At 48.0% G+C, this 15219-nt stretch overlaps 1 protein-coding gene across 1 annotated transcript in view; it reads left to right on the top strand.

Moving 5' to 3' along the window:
• The window catches only part of Ruvbl1 (RuvB like AAA ATPase 1), a 36492-nt gene that overhangs the window by 11599 nt on the left and 9674 nt on the right, over positions 1-15219 (top strand). The window contains exons 4-8 of the mRNA XM_036182149.1: positions 5104-5255; positions 7929-8018; positions 8770-8919; positions 10235-10298; positions 11522-11720. Coding sequence (XP_036038042.1) covers positions 5104-5255; positions 7929-8018; positions 8770-8919; positions 10235-10298; positions 11522-11720 — 655 coding nt within the window. The remainder of the gene's footprint in view (positions 1-5103; positions 5256-7928; positions 8019-8769; positions 8920-10234; positions 10299-11521; positions 11721-15219) is intronic.

Here is a 15219-nt window from a genome sequence, read left to right as displayed (position 1 = left end):
TACTGTGTGCACCAGACTATGAGATGGTTCATTTTTAGATCTTTTAAGGGGTACTAGGATGGAACTCACTAGGCCACATCCCAGCCCCTGGGTGACTCCCATTTTAAGTCAGAGACAGTGGTTAAAGTAGGGTCTTGAGAGGGCTCAGTGTTAGGAGTACTTACTCTTCTAGAAGACCTGAGTTTGGTTCCTAACATTCACTCATATTCACCTGTCACTCCAATTCTGGGCATCCAATGCCCTCTTGTGGCTTTGGACACCTGCATTATTTCAGTACATACACACACATACACACACACACACACACACACACACACACACACACACACACAGCCATATAAATAAAATGAGCCTTTCAGAAACCTACAAAACACTTGTTCCTGGAGATATGCTGCTGCCTTCTTTAAGCAGCATAATGAAAACCCGAGTGAGTTGTGAGAGATGATGAAGCTTATCCAGTTGTCCCTTGGCCCACGTGTAGAGCACAGCCAGCGCCTGCATGTCCCAGTACCTCCTGGTCTCCCATCTGCTCCCTGCTGGTGAAGCCTTGGTGAATGGCAACAGAGTTTGTATCTTTGGGCATAACCTGGTCTGCCTCTTGCATCCTGGAACGAGGGGCTTGGCTTTGCTCTTTGTCCAGGTGGAGCCATGCTGTGCACTGAGCTGTGCACTGTCTCGGTGTGTGTTTGTGGTTTCAGCCCATGGTTTTGGGGTGTAGTGTATTCCTTGCACTTCCGTGGTGGTCTGTAACAACAGCAGAGGTGGCTCATGGGCTCTCCAGAGCTGGAAATCTTCCTGAGAACTAGTTTTTGTTCCTTATTTGTTTGTCCATTTACCTTCTCTTCTTTGTGCCCTTCCTCCTTGCCTCCCTTTAATTTTTGGGATGGGATCTCACTGTGTTGCCATTTTGTCTCAATTGCTAGGCTCAAGGGGTCCTTCCTTGCCAAGGCCTGGCAAGCAGCTGTGACTGCAGACACTTTAGTCTATGAAAACTTATGCCAATGGTTTCCTTTTTCTGTCTTAATCACTACTACTTCTCCCGCCTCCCCTCCTCCCCCCTCCCCTCCTCCTCCTCCTCCTCCTCCTCCTTTCTTTCTTCTTCCTTCTTTTTCTGTTTGACTTTTGAGATAGGCCTCACTTTGTAGCTGTCCTTGCCTTGGCCTCAACCCTCCTGCCCAGCTTTTCTAGTGCTGATAGTGCCGGCCTTTCCCATACCCAGTTGCCTATGGTTTCCTTTAACTCATTAATTATTTAAATAGCAAGTTATTACATCTGCTTTAAATTTATATGAATAAATTTTAAAAATTTGTTTTAAAATGTTTTACTGACATTGGCAACATTTGGAAAAAAAAACTGAGCCTCATGTATAACTTTACTGCTTTGAACCATGAAAATGCAGATGAATTATCTTAGCACCTGGCTGTGGTTTGCAATTTCTGATGAAGGGGGGTTGCCCATCTGTTGATGGGAGCAAGGTGAAGAGAACTTTCTCCATCTTCCACCAGAATAAAAGGGCAAGCCATCGACTCTTCAGAAAGGAGGCCTGCTCGCCTCCCTGCCCTGTGCCTTTGAAAGCTGGTGAGGTTGGCAGCGGGGGTGGGGAGGAAACTGTAAGCTGACCAGAAATGAAAAGCCAGGAGTCTGTGCTATTTCCTTGATGTGATGAAGGTCCCTGTCAGGGGTTCAGAAACCTGAGCCAGCAGATGAAACCCGTCATTTATGTCATTTCTGGCAGAGATAGCACCACTCAGCTTTTCTCCTAGCAAACAGCAGGTCTTATTGTCCGTCACCCACACCCCTGCCAGCTTGTCAGCACAGAGCGGCGGCTAACAAATAGAGGCACCAGTGAGCGATGGGCAGCCTCTGCCCTCCAGCAGGAATTTTGGGTTGCAGTCAAGGGAGCTGCTCTCAGGGGATATGTAAGATTTGCTGTTAGCTCACTCAGAAGGACAGTTCCTGGTTGTCACAATCTTCTGATGCATTCTGTTCAAAGCATTCTGTTCTCAATACTTAGGAGCTGAGAATTTTGTAAATAAAGCAGCAGTGTACCCCTTGCTTGGGGCTGTTCCAAAGCCTCCATTTGCAGGCTATCAGGTGGATGGTGGGAGAGCAAAGCTCTTCTCAACTGGACTATTGGAGTGTCTGTCCTGATTAGGTTTCTGGGGAAAGCTGGCACTGAGCCCATAAGGTAATGGCTACATTTGAGATGGGGAGGTGATAGAGAGCACTTCACACCTTGCCAGTGTGGCCTTGGGACATTTCCATACCAGAGCAGGTAGCTGAGTGGTAGGGATTGGCACTCTGCGCTCAGGAGTAGTCATCGTGCCTACTCTTGTGAGAAGAGTGGGCATCGTTTACTCTCTGCACCAGGCTCTGCTGAGCCTGACTTTATGATCTTCTGTAGAGCCTAAACTACTGAAGATGGCCCCAGCCCCTGACATTTGGAGCAGATGGTTTTGGGGTACAGATGGGCTGAGGGATGGCAGTGCCCCTTAAATGAGTCTGGAGATGAGAGCCTTGAGCAAAAAGCCAGCAGAGGAGCCGAGCTGTGTCCTCTCCAGTGTTCGTGCTCTCCCTCACCAGGTCTCACAGCCATACTCACTAATACTCCACCTTTTAAATTGACTTTGTTATTTTGAGCTAATGTGCAAAAAATGCACAAAACACCCATGTTCTCAAAACTCTTAAGACCAGCCATTATAAAAACAGTGATGCTACCAGAAGCCCACAGTGTCCTTTGTGGTTTCTTGTTACTGTCCGTTTCCACACGAGGACATTAGGGATGGTCTTGATTTCTCATATTGTAGAGAAGTCATGCCTGCTTTTGAATTTCACATTTATTTTCTTCTGTGCTGATGGCGCCTTTCCCAGAGTTCTCTGTGTAAGATTCACCCACACTGCTGCAAGTAACTATAAGCTTCCCGCTGCTAGGTGGTTTCCCTTGTGTGAGCACACTGTAACTTCATTTCACTTCCACTGTTGAAGAGACCGGCAGTAGCAAGTGATGCTGCTTGACCATTATTACCCGTGCCACTTCCTTGTGGCTGCCCCATCCATGCTAAGGATGAGAGGCTGTAGCAGATCACACCATGCTGTTTATATTCCCACCGGCAGAACACAGACCTTAAAGCAGCTTCTCAGAACTCAGTTCTTGTTATCACATGCCTTTAAATGTTAGTATTCTGGATGGAGACTGGGGATTGGTGATGGTTTTTTCTCTTTAACTTTACCATGGAAAATACAAAAGTCATCAGGTTCTCCCATCACCAGCTTCAGCTCACAATTGGATTGGCATAAGGCTTCATCGGTCCCGTTCAAGATTATTTTGAAGCAAATTGCAGATCTGTTAATTTGTGTGTGTGTGTGTGTGTGTGTGTGTGTGTGTGTGTGTGTGTGTATGTATGTGTGTGTGTGTGTGTGTGTGCACATGTGCACTGAATCACTCGTGAGTGCTTAAGAGTCTGTTTACATATGCACACACCATGGCACATTTGTGGTCATCAGAAGTAGAAATTGATCCTCTCTTTTTACCATTTGAGTTCCAGTGATACAACTCAGGCTGTGAGGCTTGGTAGCAAGTTCCTTTCCCTGGTGGACCATCTTGCCTGTCTGATTTTTTTATTCATAAAATTTTTGATCTATATATATTTGAAAACATTTTCATGTGTGTCTTTCAAAATCAAGAACTTAAAAATAATCACAAGTGCTGGAGAAGCGGCTCAGCTAAGAGTGCTTGCAGGGCTGGAGGACGGCTCAGCGGTTAGGAGCTCAGCTGCTCTTCCAGAGGTCCCGGGTTCAAGTCCCAGCACCACATGGTGGCTCTCAACCACCTGTAATGAGCTCTGGCGCCCTCTTCTGGTGTGCTGGCATGCATGCAAACAGAACACTGTACACATAATAAATAAGTCTTTTAAAAAAAGTTAACTTGCTTCTCAGCCAGGCGGTGGTGGCGTACACCTTTAGTCCCAGCACTCAGGAGGCAGAGGCAGGTGGGTCTCTGTGAGTTTGAGGCCAGCCTGGTCTACAGAGTGAGTTCCAGGACATTGTTATACAGAAAAACCATGTCTTGAAAAACAAACAAACAAACAAAAAACAAAACAAAAGGGGGGGGGCTTGCTTCTCCATCATGAAGAGTTCAAATCCCAGCATTCATGTCCAGTGGCTCACAATCACCCATAACTCCATCTACAAGGGATCAGATGCTTTCTTCTGGCTTCCCTGGTGACTCACATGCATGTGCATATACACTCACAGACACACACATGTTAAATCACAATACCATTGTAACACCTATAAAAAATGATCCCACAAAGAGACAGTTTGTAGTCACTGACTGTCAGTAGAATCCCATGGGTTCAGATGGTTATCAGCTCAAAACAGATTTTACTCCTTAGAAATGCAGATCTGAGGGACAGTGTTGGGAAGGATAGCTATCTAGTTCTGGACTGGAATCTAGAAAGACCCTTTAAAAATCAAGATCAAGGATAGGTGGGATAGCCCAGTGGTTAAACGTACATGTGTGATTACTTCATTCAGCTCCCAGAGTCCACATGGTGGAAAGGGAGAAATGACTCTGCCAACGTGCCCTCTGACCTCCACACACACTCCTGTACCTGCACACATGCATGCACAGACAAAATAAATACATGTTTAAAAAATTCTAAGTTGAAATCAGAGACCAGGGATCACATGCTCTTACAGAAGACCTGAGTTTAGTCCCTGCACTTACGCAGAGTGACTCAGAACTGCCTGTAACCCCTGTTCCAGGGGATCCAGTGCTCTGTTTTGGCCTGTGCAGGCACCTGCACTCACTCTCATGCATGCGCGCGCACACACACACACACACACACACACACACACACACCTAAAATAAAACAAAAATCCTAAGAGTTAAGCAACCAGATCTCTCTTCTACACTTCATAGCACCTCCGGTTTGCATTGATCTTTTTACTGCTTTTCTGTCCACAGTGACATCCTTAGGTTATTAGAGTTGACTTGTCACAGATGTTTGGGGCTATGAGTTTTAGGGTGTAGGTGTGTGAGAAAAAGTTAGCATCTGAAAGATGGTGCTGCCCCTCATGAACATTTGTCATCTCTTCCAGGGCTCCGGATAAAGGAGACCAAGGAGGTTTATGAAGGGGAGGTGACAGAGCTCACTCCATGTGAGACAGAGAACCCCATGGGTGGTTATGGCAAAACTATCAGCCATGTGATCATAGGGCTCAAGACTGCCAAAGGGACCAAACAGCTGAAGGTGAGTCTGTGGGGCACTTACTTTGACTCCCCAGTGCTGTGTGGCTCTGGAAGATGGTATAACCTCTGCCTGGGTTCTGTGCAAAGTGGGGCAGCACAGGTCATGGTGAGGCTGTTAAATGATGGTATAGGACCTGGCCCTTGAAAACTCAGTGGCTGTAGCTGCTACTCTCCCTCCTAGAAAACCACACATGTGCATTAGAATGAGCTGGTAGGTAAGTGAGGAGCCTGCCTCTGCCATGCCATATTCCATATGATACTTCATATCCAAGGCCCTAGCTCTCTGATGCACACAGAAAGCAACACCTCGAGGGTCTGTCTGAGTTGCAGGGCAGACAGCTCAGTGGGCTGCAGGACCCTGACAGCTACTCCTGATAGGCTTCCATGGGTTGAAGCTTGAGGCCTGCAGTATACTGAGTGGGACTTTGTGTCTGACCCCAGAGGATTATCTGTCCTGTCATCCTTTACAACACAGGAGCATAGACTTTAAAGTCAAAAGGGAATCGTTAGCTTTGTTTACCTTTTGTTTTGACTTTTAGCTTTCTTTGTTTCTTCCATCACAGGCGAATGATGTGGTCTCTGAGCAGCTCTCTGTCTGTGCTAATTGCTTATCTCACACAGTCCTGGGGATCAAACTTGTAGTTTCAGATCCACAGTGAGAGGTGGATATTCATGTCTGTCATAGCTCTGCCTTAGATATTGCCCCAATGACTAGTAAACGACATCACACCCTCCTTGGGTGTGTGTTTGGCCTAGAGCTGACAGCTTCAACAGATGCTTCACATGCTGTCAGTTCATGTGTGTACACATACCAAAGCTCCCTTGCTTAAAGGTAAATGGGCAGCCCATAGAAGCCAGGCAGCCTGCATCAGCCCATCCAGGGTGCATGGCAGGGCTAGCTTTGATCTCAGCATTATGTATCTGCCTTGCAGCTTATTGTATAGCCTCAGGAAGTCACTTGGGCTCTCTGGATCCAGCTTCTCATCTAAGCTGCTAGATCAACTGGGTAATTTCTGTCTTTACTCCACTCTGATTTTTCTGGTTCTGTGATTCTGTGAGATTGTTCCTTGGTCACTGTTTTATGGAGATCATAAAAATGTCACTTCTTCAAAGAGCTGTTTATCTTTTTCCTAACAGGTTCTTCATCCCAGGAGTTTGGCTCGGCAGATCTCTCTGTTGAATGCAATGTTCAGGCTTCATTTTGTATTCATGAGGTTTCCTAGTAGGAGGCAGTACCTTTTTAGTAATCACAACTTTAATTTGGGAAATTAACCAGTATAAAAACACTTGAGAGGAAGACACACACACACACACACACACACACACACACACACACACACACACACACACGGTATATCCTTGAGTGTGTCTTATACTGAAAGGCCTGCAACTTAAATTTGAGTTGTCTATAAGGCTACTCTGACAGTTTCTTTGAGGAAAAAAGGGGAAAGTTTAAAAAAAAGAATCCAAATGTACTTCTGTATCCTGGAGCAAATGTCGATACTGGCTAGAAGAACCTGGTACCTGACGGGTGGTCTGTGTGTGGGGCACATCTGAGTTTGGACAAGGAGCCCCATTTAGTCCCCGTTCAGTCGTCTACTGGGCTTGCCTTGTGCACTGGACTTATTGTCCTGCTGCGACAGTACCCAGCTGGCCACCCACCCACCCAGCAGCAAGGAGAAGTCATAGTTTCTGCGGCTCCATTGAGGTCAAATTTAAAATACAACTCACTACTTGGAATATGCAGCTTTAGAGATTTTAATACATAGTCACATAGCCATTACTACAGTCTAATTTTAGACTTGAAGAAACCTCAAGCCATTGATGGTCCCTGCCAGCCCCATGCTTAGCCCTGGACAGCCACCAAACTACTCTCTGTCTCTATAGGTCTACCTGTTGGACGTTTCATAGAAATGGAGCCATGTCATATGTTTGTTTTCCTTGTTTGACTTCTATGCAGTGCTGAGTATTTACTCTTTAATTTTGTTAAAAATAGAGCTCCGGTTTTCCCCACGACGACCACAGATGTAATATCTCTGAAGTTCAGCCTAGAGAGATGTGTCTAAAAGATGCTGTCCTAGAATGTCAGTAGCCAAGGGCATGGGTCTGGGGAGCCCAGGGAAGCAGCAGGCCTATGTTTCTTGGCAGTCTTGCCTGTGCCCACAGGCAGGCCCTGAGCACTGGTATTTGACTCAGAACCTGGGAGGTCCCTAGCTTATGTCTCATTTTTAATTTTATGCATCTGTGATTGTGTCTTGGTGCTGTTTAGTAGATGAGGAAACCAGGCTCTAGAATCATGAGCCTGGCAGAACATTAGCCTGGTAAGCAAGTACTGGAAAGTTCTGTGTTAGGAAGGTCCAGTGCTTCTGAGGTAGGGGAGGTTTAAGAACTCCCTCCTCACTCCTTTACGGTCTCTAAAGGTCAGGAATGTAAGGGGTCTCCTGGTACCCTGTGGCTGGATTATGGGCCCGCTCGCCCTCCTCCCCTCCCTGGACCAATCATCTTCATCCCACTCTGCTGTGCGCTAGCTTTCGTGCTCCCCACTGATGGATGGATGCTCTGTGCAGTTGCTGGCCCTCCCCATATCCCATGGAGAGGCATCTCATAGCATGCTAGAAGGAAGTCAAATATGCATTGCAGTTCTCTGAGTCACCCTTGTTTTTTTTTTTTTCAGCTGGACCCCAGTATTTTTGAAAGTTTGCAGAAAGAGCGAGTAGAGGCTGGAGACGTGATTTACATTGAAGCCAACAGTGGGGCTGTGAAGGTAATGTCCTTCCTTCTTGGGACAAAGCACTATGCCTGATTTGTGTATCATGGAAGACCTGGGTGCTGGAGGAGGGTGGGCACTGCTTGGTGCCATGCCATGGGAAGGGCAGAGTTGTCCCTCTGTGTATTATAAAGTTTCTTTTCCTTTATCTTCATTCTTTAACCTTCTCATGATGAAAACAGACAGTCTGTTAGAAATACTAAGACCTGTTTAGAGGGGGAGTACAGGGTGAGAGACCAAAACAACTTTAGTCATTTTCAAATTGAAATGTGCAGTGTATTTAATCTTCCTTTATCTCCCTGGTATTTTCTTCCCAAGATATATGCATGTGGGAAGGAGTGCAGCATTAGCTGGCATTCTTTTCATATCTGATTCCCAGTGTCCTGTACAGGGTTGCTCACTGTTTAATGGATGAGCATAATACTTGATATCATGCAGTAAATCACCCACCTACAAAAGAGTCTGAGCAGCTCCCTCTGTCTCCAGTTAATCTACTGGATTTGCCCTTTATCAGGAATTGCATACAGTTACGGGTGTTGGGGGACTCTGGAGAAAGTATTGGGTATCTCCAGCCTGCCGATAGCTTCCCTCTTTTGGCAGAGGGCAGTGGGCACACTGGGAGATTGTCAGGGAGGCTGTCCTTGCTAGGCTGCTTTTGGGAACCAAGGCCTTTGTCTCATTGAGCGCTCTGCCATCTGAGGCCTGGGCAGTGAAAGCTCACCCAGCATTCGTGTTTCTCTGTCTACAGAGGCAAGGCAGGTGTGACACCTATGCCACTGAGTTTGACCTTGAAGCTGAAGAGTATGTCCCTTTGCCAAAGGGAGATGTGCACAAGAAGAAGGAAATCATACAGGACGTGACCTTGCATGACCTGGATGTGGCCAATGCACGGCCTCAGGTACTGCTGTGCCGCTATGGGCAGCACACTTGCCTTTTGTCTCTTTGTGAAGCTCTGAGGATGAATCGGCAAGATCTTGCTGCCACTTTGGAGGCAGACGCTCCTTTTTTGTCTGTGATGTTCAGCAATTAACATGGGCATGAGCTATGCGGGACTCTTTTGTTCCCATTCTAATGCAGCAGTCACAGATGATTTCCTGGGCTATTTCTTCTCCCAGCCAAGCCTCCCGCCCTGAACTAGCTAGCTTCCTTTCTGGCTTCTGTCCAGCCATGGCTCGTGCCTGGATGCTCTGAGTATTACTGGCAGGAAGGCACAAGTGCTCTGTGAGCCCTCACAGGGGTTCTGAAAGCCTAGCACAACTCTGACCTTCCCTCCACTTAGCAGAGCCTCGGCATCTTTAGCTTTTTGAGTTGGAGCCAAGTCTGCAACTCTGGAGGGACAATGGATACTTCTTACACCTTGACTGATAACTGTAGGAAAGGATGCATCCCATAATCACGTCTCTGAGAAACATGATTCAGAGAACCAATGTACATGTGTTCCTTGCTGGTGGCCTTTCAGGTTGCATTCATCTTCATCTTCCCTAGGCCACCTCTTCAGCAGGAGAGGGGTCCCTTGAGGCTTTGCTCTAGAGATTGTTGACACTGGTCTTCGACCAGCAGGTGCCTTCGGGAGGTAGATGCCTGTTTCCAAACTGACCTCAGAAGCCTCTGCTTTAGGCGGAGTGTGGGGTCAGGAGCAAGTCAGCAATGTGTAGGAGCCTGGGTGTCAACAGAGCAGCTCCTTAGGAAGGAGGGGCCTTCCTTGAAGATGGTATAGACTGTACCAAGCTTTGAGTCATAGAAGAGCTTGTGTCCAAGGGAGAGTTTGTGATCTTTTGTGGCTAATCCAGGAGTAATGATTTTAAAAAGATATGGTGAGCAGAGGAGGCCACTCTGCCCACTCTACTCTCAGTGGAAAGAATTTGTCTGATTCCTACAGGTCTGGAGCCTATGAAAGTTCCTCTGTGTTTAGAAGCTTATCAAGGGAGCCAGCATGGTAGCACAGGCCTTAATCCCAGCACTTGGGAATCAGAGGCAGGGATCTCTGAGTTCAAGGCCTGCCTGGTTTACAGAGAAAGTTCCAAGACAGCCAGGGCTACGCAGAGAAACCCTTTCTCAAAAAACAAAACAAAAACCATATATACATACATAAATACATACATTCATGAAAATAAAAGCTTATTAAGCTTTCCAGGGGACTTGTGTAGGGGTCTCAAGTGAGTTGGCATTGGAGACCTATATGAAGCAGGAGAATTAAGTCTTCTCTTCTCCAGGGGGGACAAGATATCCTGTCCATGATGGGCCAGTTGATGAAACCAAAGAAGACAGAGATCACAGGTAAGAGCCAGCCCAGTGCCTTCAGCGGTATCAGGACCCTGTGGCTCTGTGTGCACCTCTAAGCAAAGTATGTGTGGGAATGGTGTCCTTCCTCCTCTAAGATCACAGCTTAACACTGTCATCTATGCTCTGTCTAGACAGCCAGTGGTATGCTGTCAGGCCCTATGCACCTATCTGGTCCTGATGAGGTCCTAGGGAAGTTGAGAAGTCGGGGCAAACTCTGCTGCCATGGCCCCCTCTCCCGACTCTGCCTAGTGCTCTGCTCCTGTATGGCCCTTATTATACCCCTCTTTTCTTCCCACCTCAGTGTTATCTTTTCCCTAATGACCTGTAGGTTTGTTAACTTAAAATGTGAGTGAAACACTGAAGTCTCCTGTGCTCTTGGAGGTCAGAGGAGCAGCTGGAGACAGTTCTTCCAGATCCCAAGAGTAGCTCTGTCTGGGTCTTTGCTTAGCTTTGTGGCTGATATGACAGGGTTTTACTGTATAGTCTGGAATAGCCTTGCACTCGGCACCTCCTGCCTCAGCCTCCCTAGTGTTGGGGCCCAGGTGTCTGCTACCCACAGCCACAGCCGCAGCCTTTTGCCCTGACTTTGTTCTTTACTCTCAGGCAGTCCTTACCTGGTAGATGTGGTGGAAGAGGCAGCAGCTTCTGCAGGGCTTCTGGTTCTGTCTGACCAGACCCTGCTGGTGTTTTCAGGACTGGGCTGTGACCTGGGGTGCCTCATGTGACTCTCTGGATAACCTCATCTTCTAGGAGCTAGAAACCATCTTCCTCTCCAGGGAGGGCCAAGACTACACTTGATTGAAGGCTAATCAACCTAAGCATTGTCATATAGGGCCACAAGACGGTCATTTTCATTTGCATATGAAAACTTCTGTCATCCTAGGCTCCAAATCTGCTAGTCTCTGAGATGAGGTGGAAGCTGGATCATCAGGTCGGGAAAGTGAGATAGTAAGGCAGGATGGGGAGTATGGAGAGGTGATGGTCTTCCTGTACACAACCCTCTTTGGGTTAGCCAAACAACTTTAGAGAGAGCTGCTGGTTTTGTGGCCTTTAGCTGTGTTTGTTCTTGTTTCAGACAATGTAACTGAAGCTGGAGTGTGGCCTGGGCCTGCTGGGGCCTCACAGCCAGGGAAACGGGCGGCAAGGGTGGGTTTGGAAGGAAGTCAGCTCAGAGCGGGAGCTGGTTGCTGCTGCTGACCCTGCCCTCCCTCGTCTAGATAAACTTCGAGGGGAGATCAACAAGGTGGTGAACAAATACATTGACCAGGGCGTTGCAGAACTCGTTCCCGGAGTACTCTTTGTCGACGAGGTCCACATGCTGGACATTGAGTGCTTTACCTACCTGCACCGAGCCCTGGAATCTTCCATCGCCCCCATTGTCATTTTCGCGTCCAACCGAGGCAACTGTGTCATCAGGTAGGCCCCTCCCGCCTTCCCTGGTTTCCCACCTTCCTTCTGAGCAGGTTTCCTCCGCAGCACCGTGAGGGAGGTGGGGAAAGAAGCAAGGTTGTGTCTCAGCGTTGCTGTGATGAGGAGTCTTCCCAGTGGTCTTTAGGGCCATTGAGTGTGAAACGTGAACGTGATGTCACATAGGGTGGGTCTTTGTTGGGATGTCATGGGATAGCTGACTTTTATATCTCCTGCTGAGAGGTGGGTATTACCAGCCTCACTTCAGGTGAGGGAACTGAATGATGTAACTTGCCCTGTTCTTCCCACTCCAGACCTTTCTGTGACACAGTGGTACCTTGCTGGCCATCCTCCCTCTTGCCCCCTTGATAGTTGAGTCCTGGATGCTGGATGTTCATACAGTCTCTCTCCTGTTAGTGCAGGCCCAAAGTTGGGGTGGAGGGCTTTTCCAGTCTCCGTTTTGTCCTTAGTACTCTGGGTCTGAGCTGCAGAGAATGTGCACGCATTTGTCTGAGGCCCATGTCAGGTTCCTAATGTGCAGTTGTAGTGGCCTAGAGGTTTTCTATGGTCCTTTGGGACATTCGGGGCTGGTCTCTGCAGTGCTGGGATGTAAAGGGCTTCTTTTCAAGCCCACAGCAGCTACATGAGACAGTGTCCTGGGGCTATGTAATCCTGACAGCGGGCACTGGAAAAGAGTCCTATGGCCCATGAGTATTCATGATAGCCAGAGCTACACTGAACTAGAAGCCCAGACTGCTGGCTTGCCACTCTATAATGATGGGCCACATAGAAGAATGTCACCGGCTTTTGCTAGAGAAACTTAGTCTACACTAAGATTGTCCACACTGGGTGCTGCTGGCTCTGGGGCAGGCTAGTGGGGAGTACTCTGGTGCTTGCTGTGAGTACCAGTGCATTACACAGCAGCCCCCCAGTTGTGTCCCTACCCACTTGGAGTTGGGATATGGATGTGGCTCATTGTGTGGCTGTTCTGGCTCCCTCTGATAGTCTGGATAGTCTTCTGACTATCACAGGTGCTTCCTGCAGGGTTGGAGGAAGCTGCTGTGCCAGGTCCAGGCCAGCTTCTGGAGAGGATCAGGGCCACCTGGGTGGCATCTGGAAGCTACATGTGGGCCCTGGCCCAGGAAGCCTGGCACCCGTGGCTCTGCTGGAGACTTGCTTTTTTTTTTTTTTTTGCACAGCTTCATCTGGGCTCAGCACGGACACATGATGCTCCTTGCTGGGAGCTCTGCCAACCGAGCTAACCTAGCCCAGTGGGTGCCAACAGAGGCTGGCAGCTGTTGGCCCCAGTTGCCAGGGCTATATCCAGGAGGAAGGAGCTCTTGATCCCAGCCTGCTGTGAGAACCAAACTCTCGCCAGCCATATGAACTCTAAAAGTGGATTTGGTTCTGAGAGCTAGTGGGGATGCTCCATCATGTTGACAGCATCCACAAGATATGGTAGAAAGCCCACATGGAGCACCACACTGCACTGCTGCTCCTGCTGGCTTGGGCAAGCAGGGCCTGAGCTCTCACCAGGTGTGCATGTGGCTTGGGTTTGGGTGAAGACTGGACTTCAGAGTACACAGTCTCAGCAAGTTTTGGCTAGAATGCTAAAAGACAGAGTTCAGGAATATCTGCACAATGTGAGCAGCCTGTGATGAGCCCGAGGAGCTGCTGAGCTCTTGCATCACAAGCATCACACCTGACACCCAAGCTCTGAAAGGAAGTCACAGTGTTGAGGGCTTTCTCCTTGTCAGCTTTCTAGTGCTCTATACGAGCCACATACAAAGTGATGGCAGGGCACCTTGATGCCCAAGGGCAGATGAGGTTACCTCCCAATGGTAGACTATAAGCCAGAAGTGCTGCCACTCAGCTTGCTGGAAAGCCCACATGATGCTTCAACCTAGTGGCTGCTGGCCAGTGAGTGGGCATGAAGTGTTGAGCGTGGCATCACATGGAGCTGGCTATAAGCGGAGTTTCTCTGGAGTGTCTCTGCAGCTGCTCCCAAATAACTGCACAGAAACTTAATATTAATTATAAATGCTCAGCCTATAGCTCAGACTTGTTACTATCTCTTAGAACTTAATTAGCCCATTAATCTACATTCTGCCACAGGACATCACCTCTCTTTCATCTTGCACCCCCTGCTTCTTCTCTGTGTCTGGCTGGTGACTCCTCTGACTACTTCTTCCCAGTGTCCTTAGTCTGGTTCTCCTGCCTAACTATATCCTGTCCAGCTACTGGCCAGTCAGCTTCTTTACTAAACCAATAACAGTGACAGTGTACAGGAATATTATACAGCTGGTACTAGGGAACACTAGCTCTGACACCATTGCTGTGAAAATATAGCCATGACAGTATCCTTTCCAGAAGCTGCCTTACATTCACCTTTTGGCTTCTGGCCATCTTACCAGCTCTGTGTCAGTGGCTTCATGGGCTGAGCCTCAGACATGAGCCCACTGCCTGTTGGCCTTGTGTTTCTAGGGCATAAGTCCTAGCATGAGCCTGGTTCCCTCCCACAAGGGATATGTCAGTCACATGGAAGCCCATATCTTAAGCAAGTCCCTTGACCTAAGTGTCCTACTGGCCTCACCGTCATCAGGGGGCCAGTCAGTGTTTTTCTTGTAAGTTACACAGATTAAATGTTGAGTCTCTAAGCCAGTGGTTCTCAACCTTCTTAGTGCTGTGATCCTTTAATACAGTTCCTCACGTTGTGGTGACCCCAATCATAAAATTATTTTTGTTGCTACTTCATAACTAATTTTGCTACTGTTATGAATTGTAATATAAATGTTTTCTTTTTTTTTTTTTTTTGGTATGTGGAGCTGAGGATCGAACCCAGGGCCTTGTGCTTGCTAGGCAAGCGCTCTACCACTGAGCTAAATCCCCAACCCCTAAATATGTTTTCCAAAGGTCTTAGGTGATAACCCACAGGTTGAGAACCACTGCTCTAAGCCATGTGGGCCTGGAGTGGTGTACCATACATAGGTTGTTCCCTGCTTATCTGTCCTGTACATGGTTTGGTCTCAGTAACCTGTGGGAGCATGACAAGTCACGTGGTCCTGTCATAGGCCTTCTTAGCCCTGGCAGATGACCCCCAGGTCCTCTGGGTAATGTACATAGGGAAAAGTGTTCACCTGTGGATGCTGGAGGAGGAGGTGCTTGCCCCTGTGCTGTTCCAAGGGATCCTTTCCCTTTGGGTCCAGGAGCACCAGCTGTTAGATGAGAGTGGCCAGCACTGACCCCAGCCCCGCCTGTGGAGGCTCCATTTCCCATGGAGCTGTGTCTTCCTGGGATTTAGGAAAGCTGATAGGAATTTCTCAAGGTTGGTTACCTTGTTGTGCCAAAGTGTCAAGACTTAGACCAGTGTGGCCTCCCTTCAGTGTTGACCTGTGACACATGTCCAGAATGATGCTTTTTTAAAAAGCACTGTATTGATAGACACATCTGATGCACAGTGGAGCATTCAGTAGTTTGTAGTGTATTCACGGTCTCTACAGACTTGCCT

Source organism: Onychomys torridus, chromosome 3 (genome assembly GCF_903995425.1).
Source record: "Onychomys torridus chromosome 3, mOncTor1.1, whole genome shotgun sequence".
Classification (NCBI taxonomy): Eukaryota; Metazoa; Chordata; class Mammalia; order Rodentia; family Cricetidae; genus Onychomys; species Onychomys torridus.
Note: the sequence above shows the minus strand (reverse complement) of the source record. Positions and strands in the feature narration are given on the sequence as shown.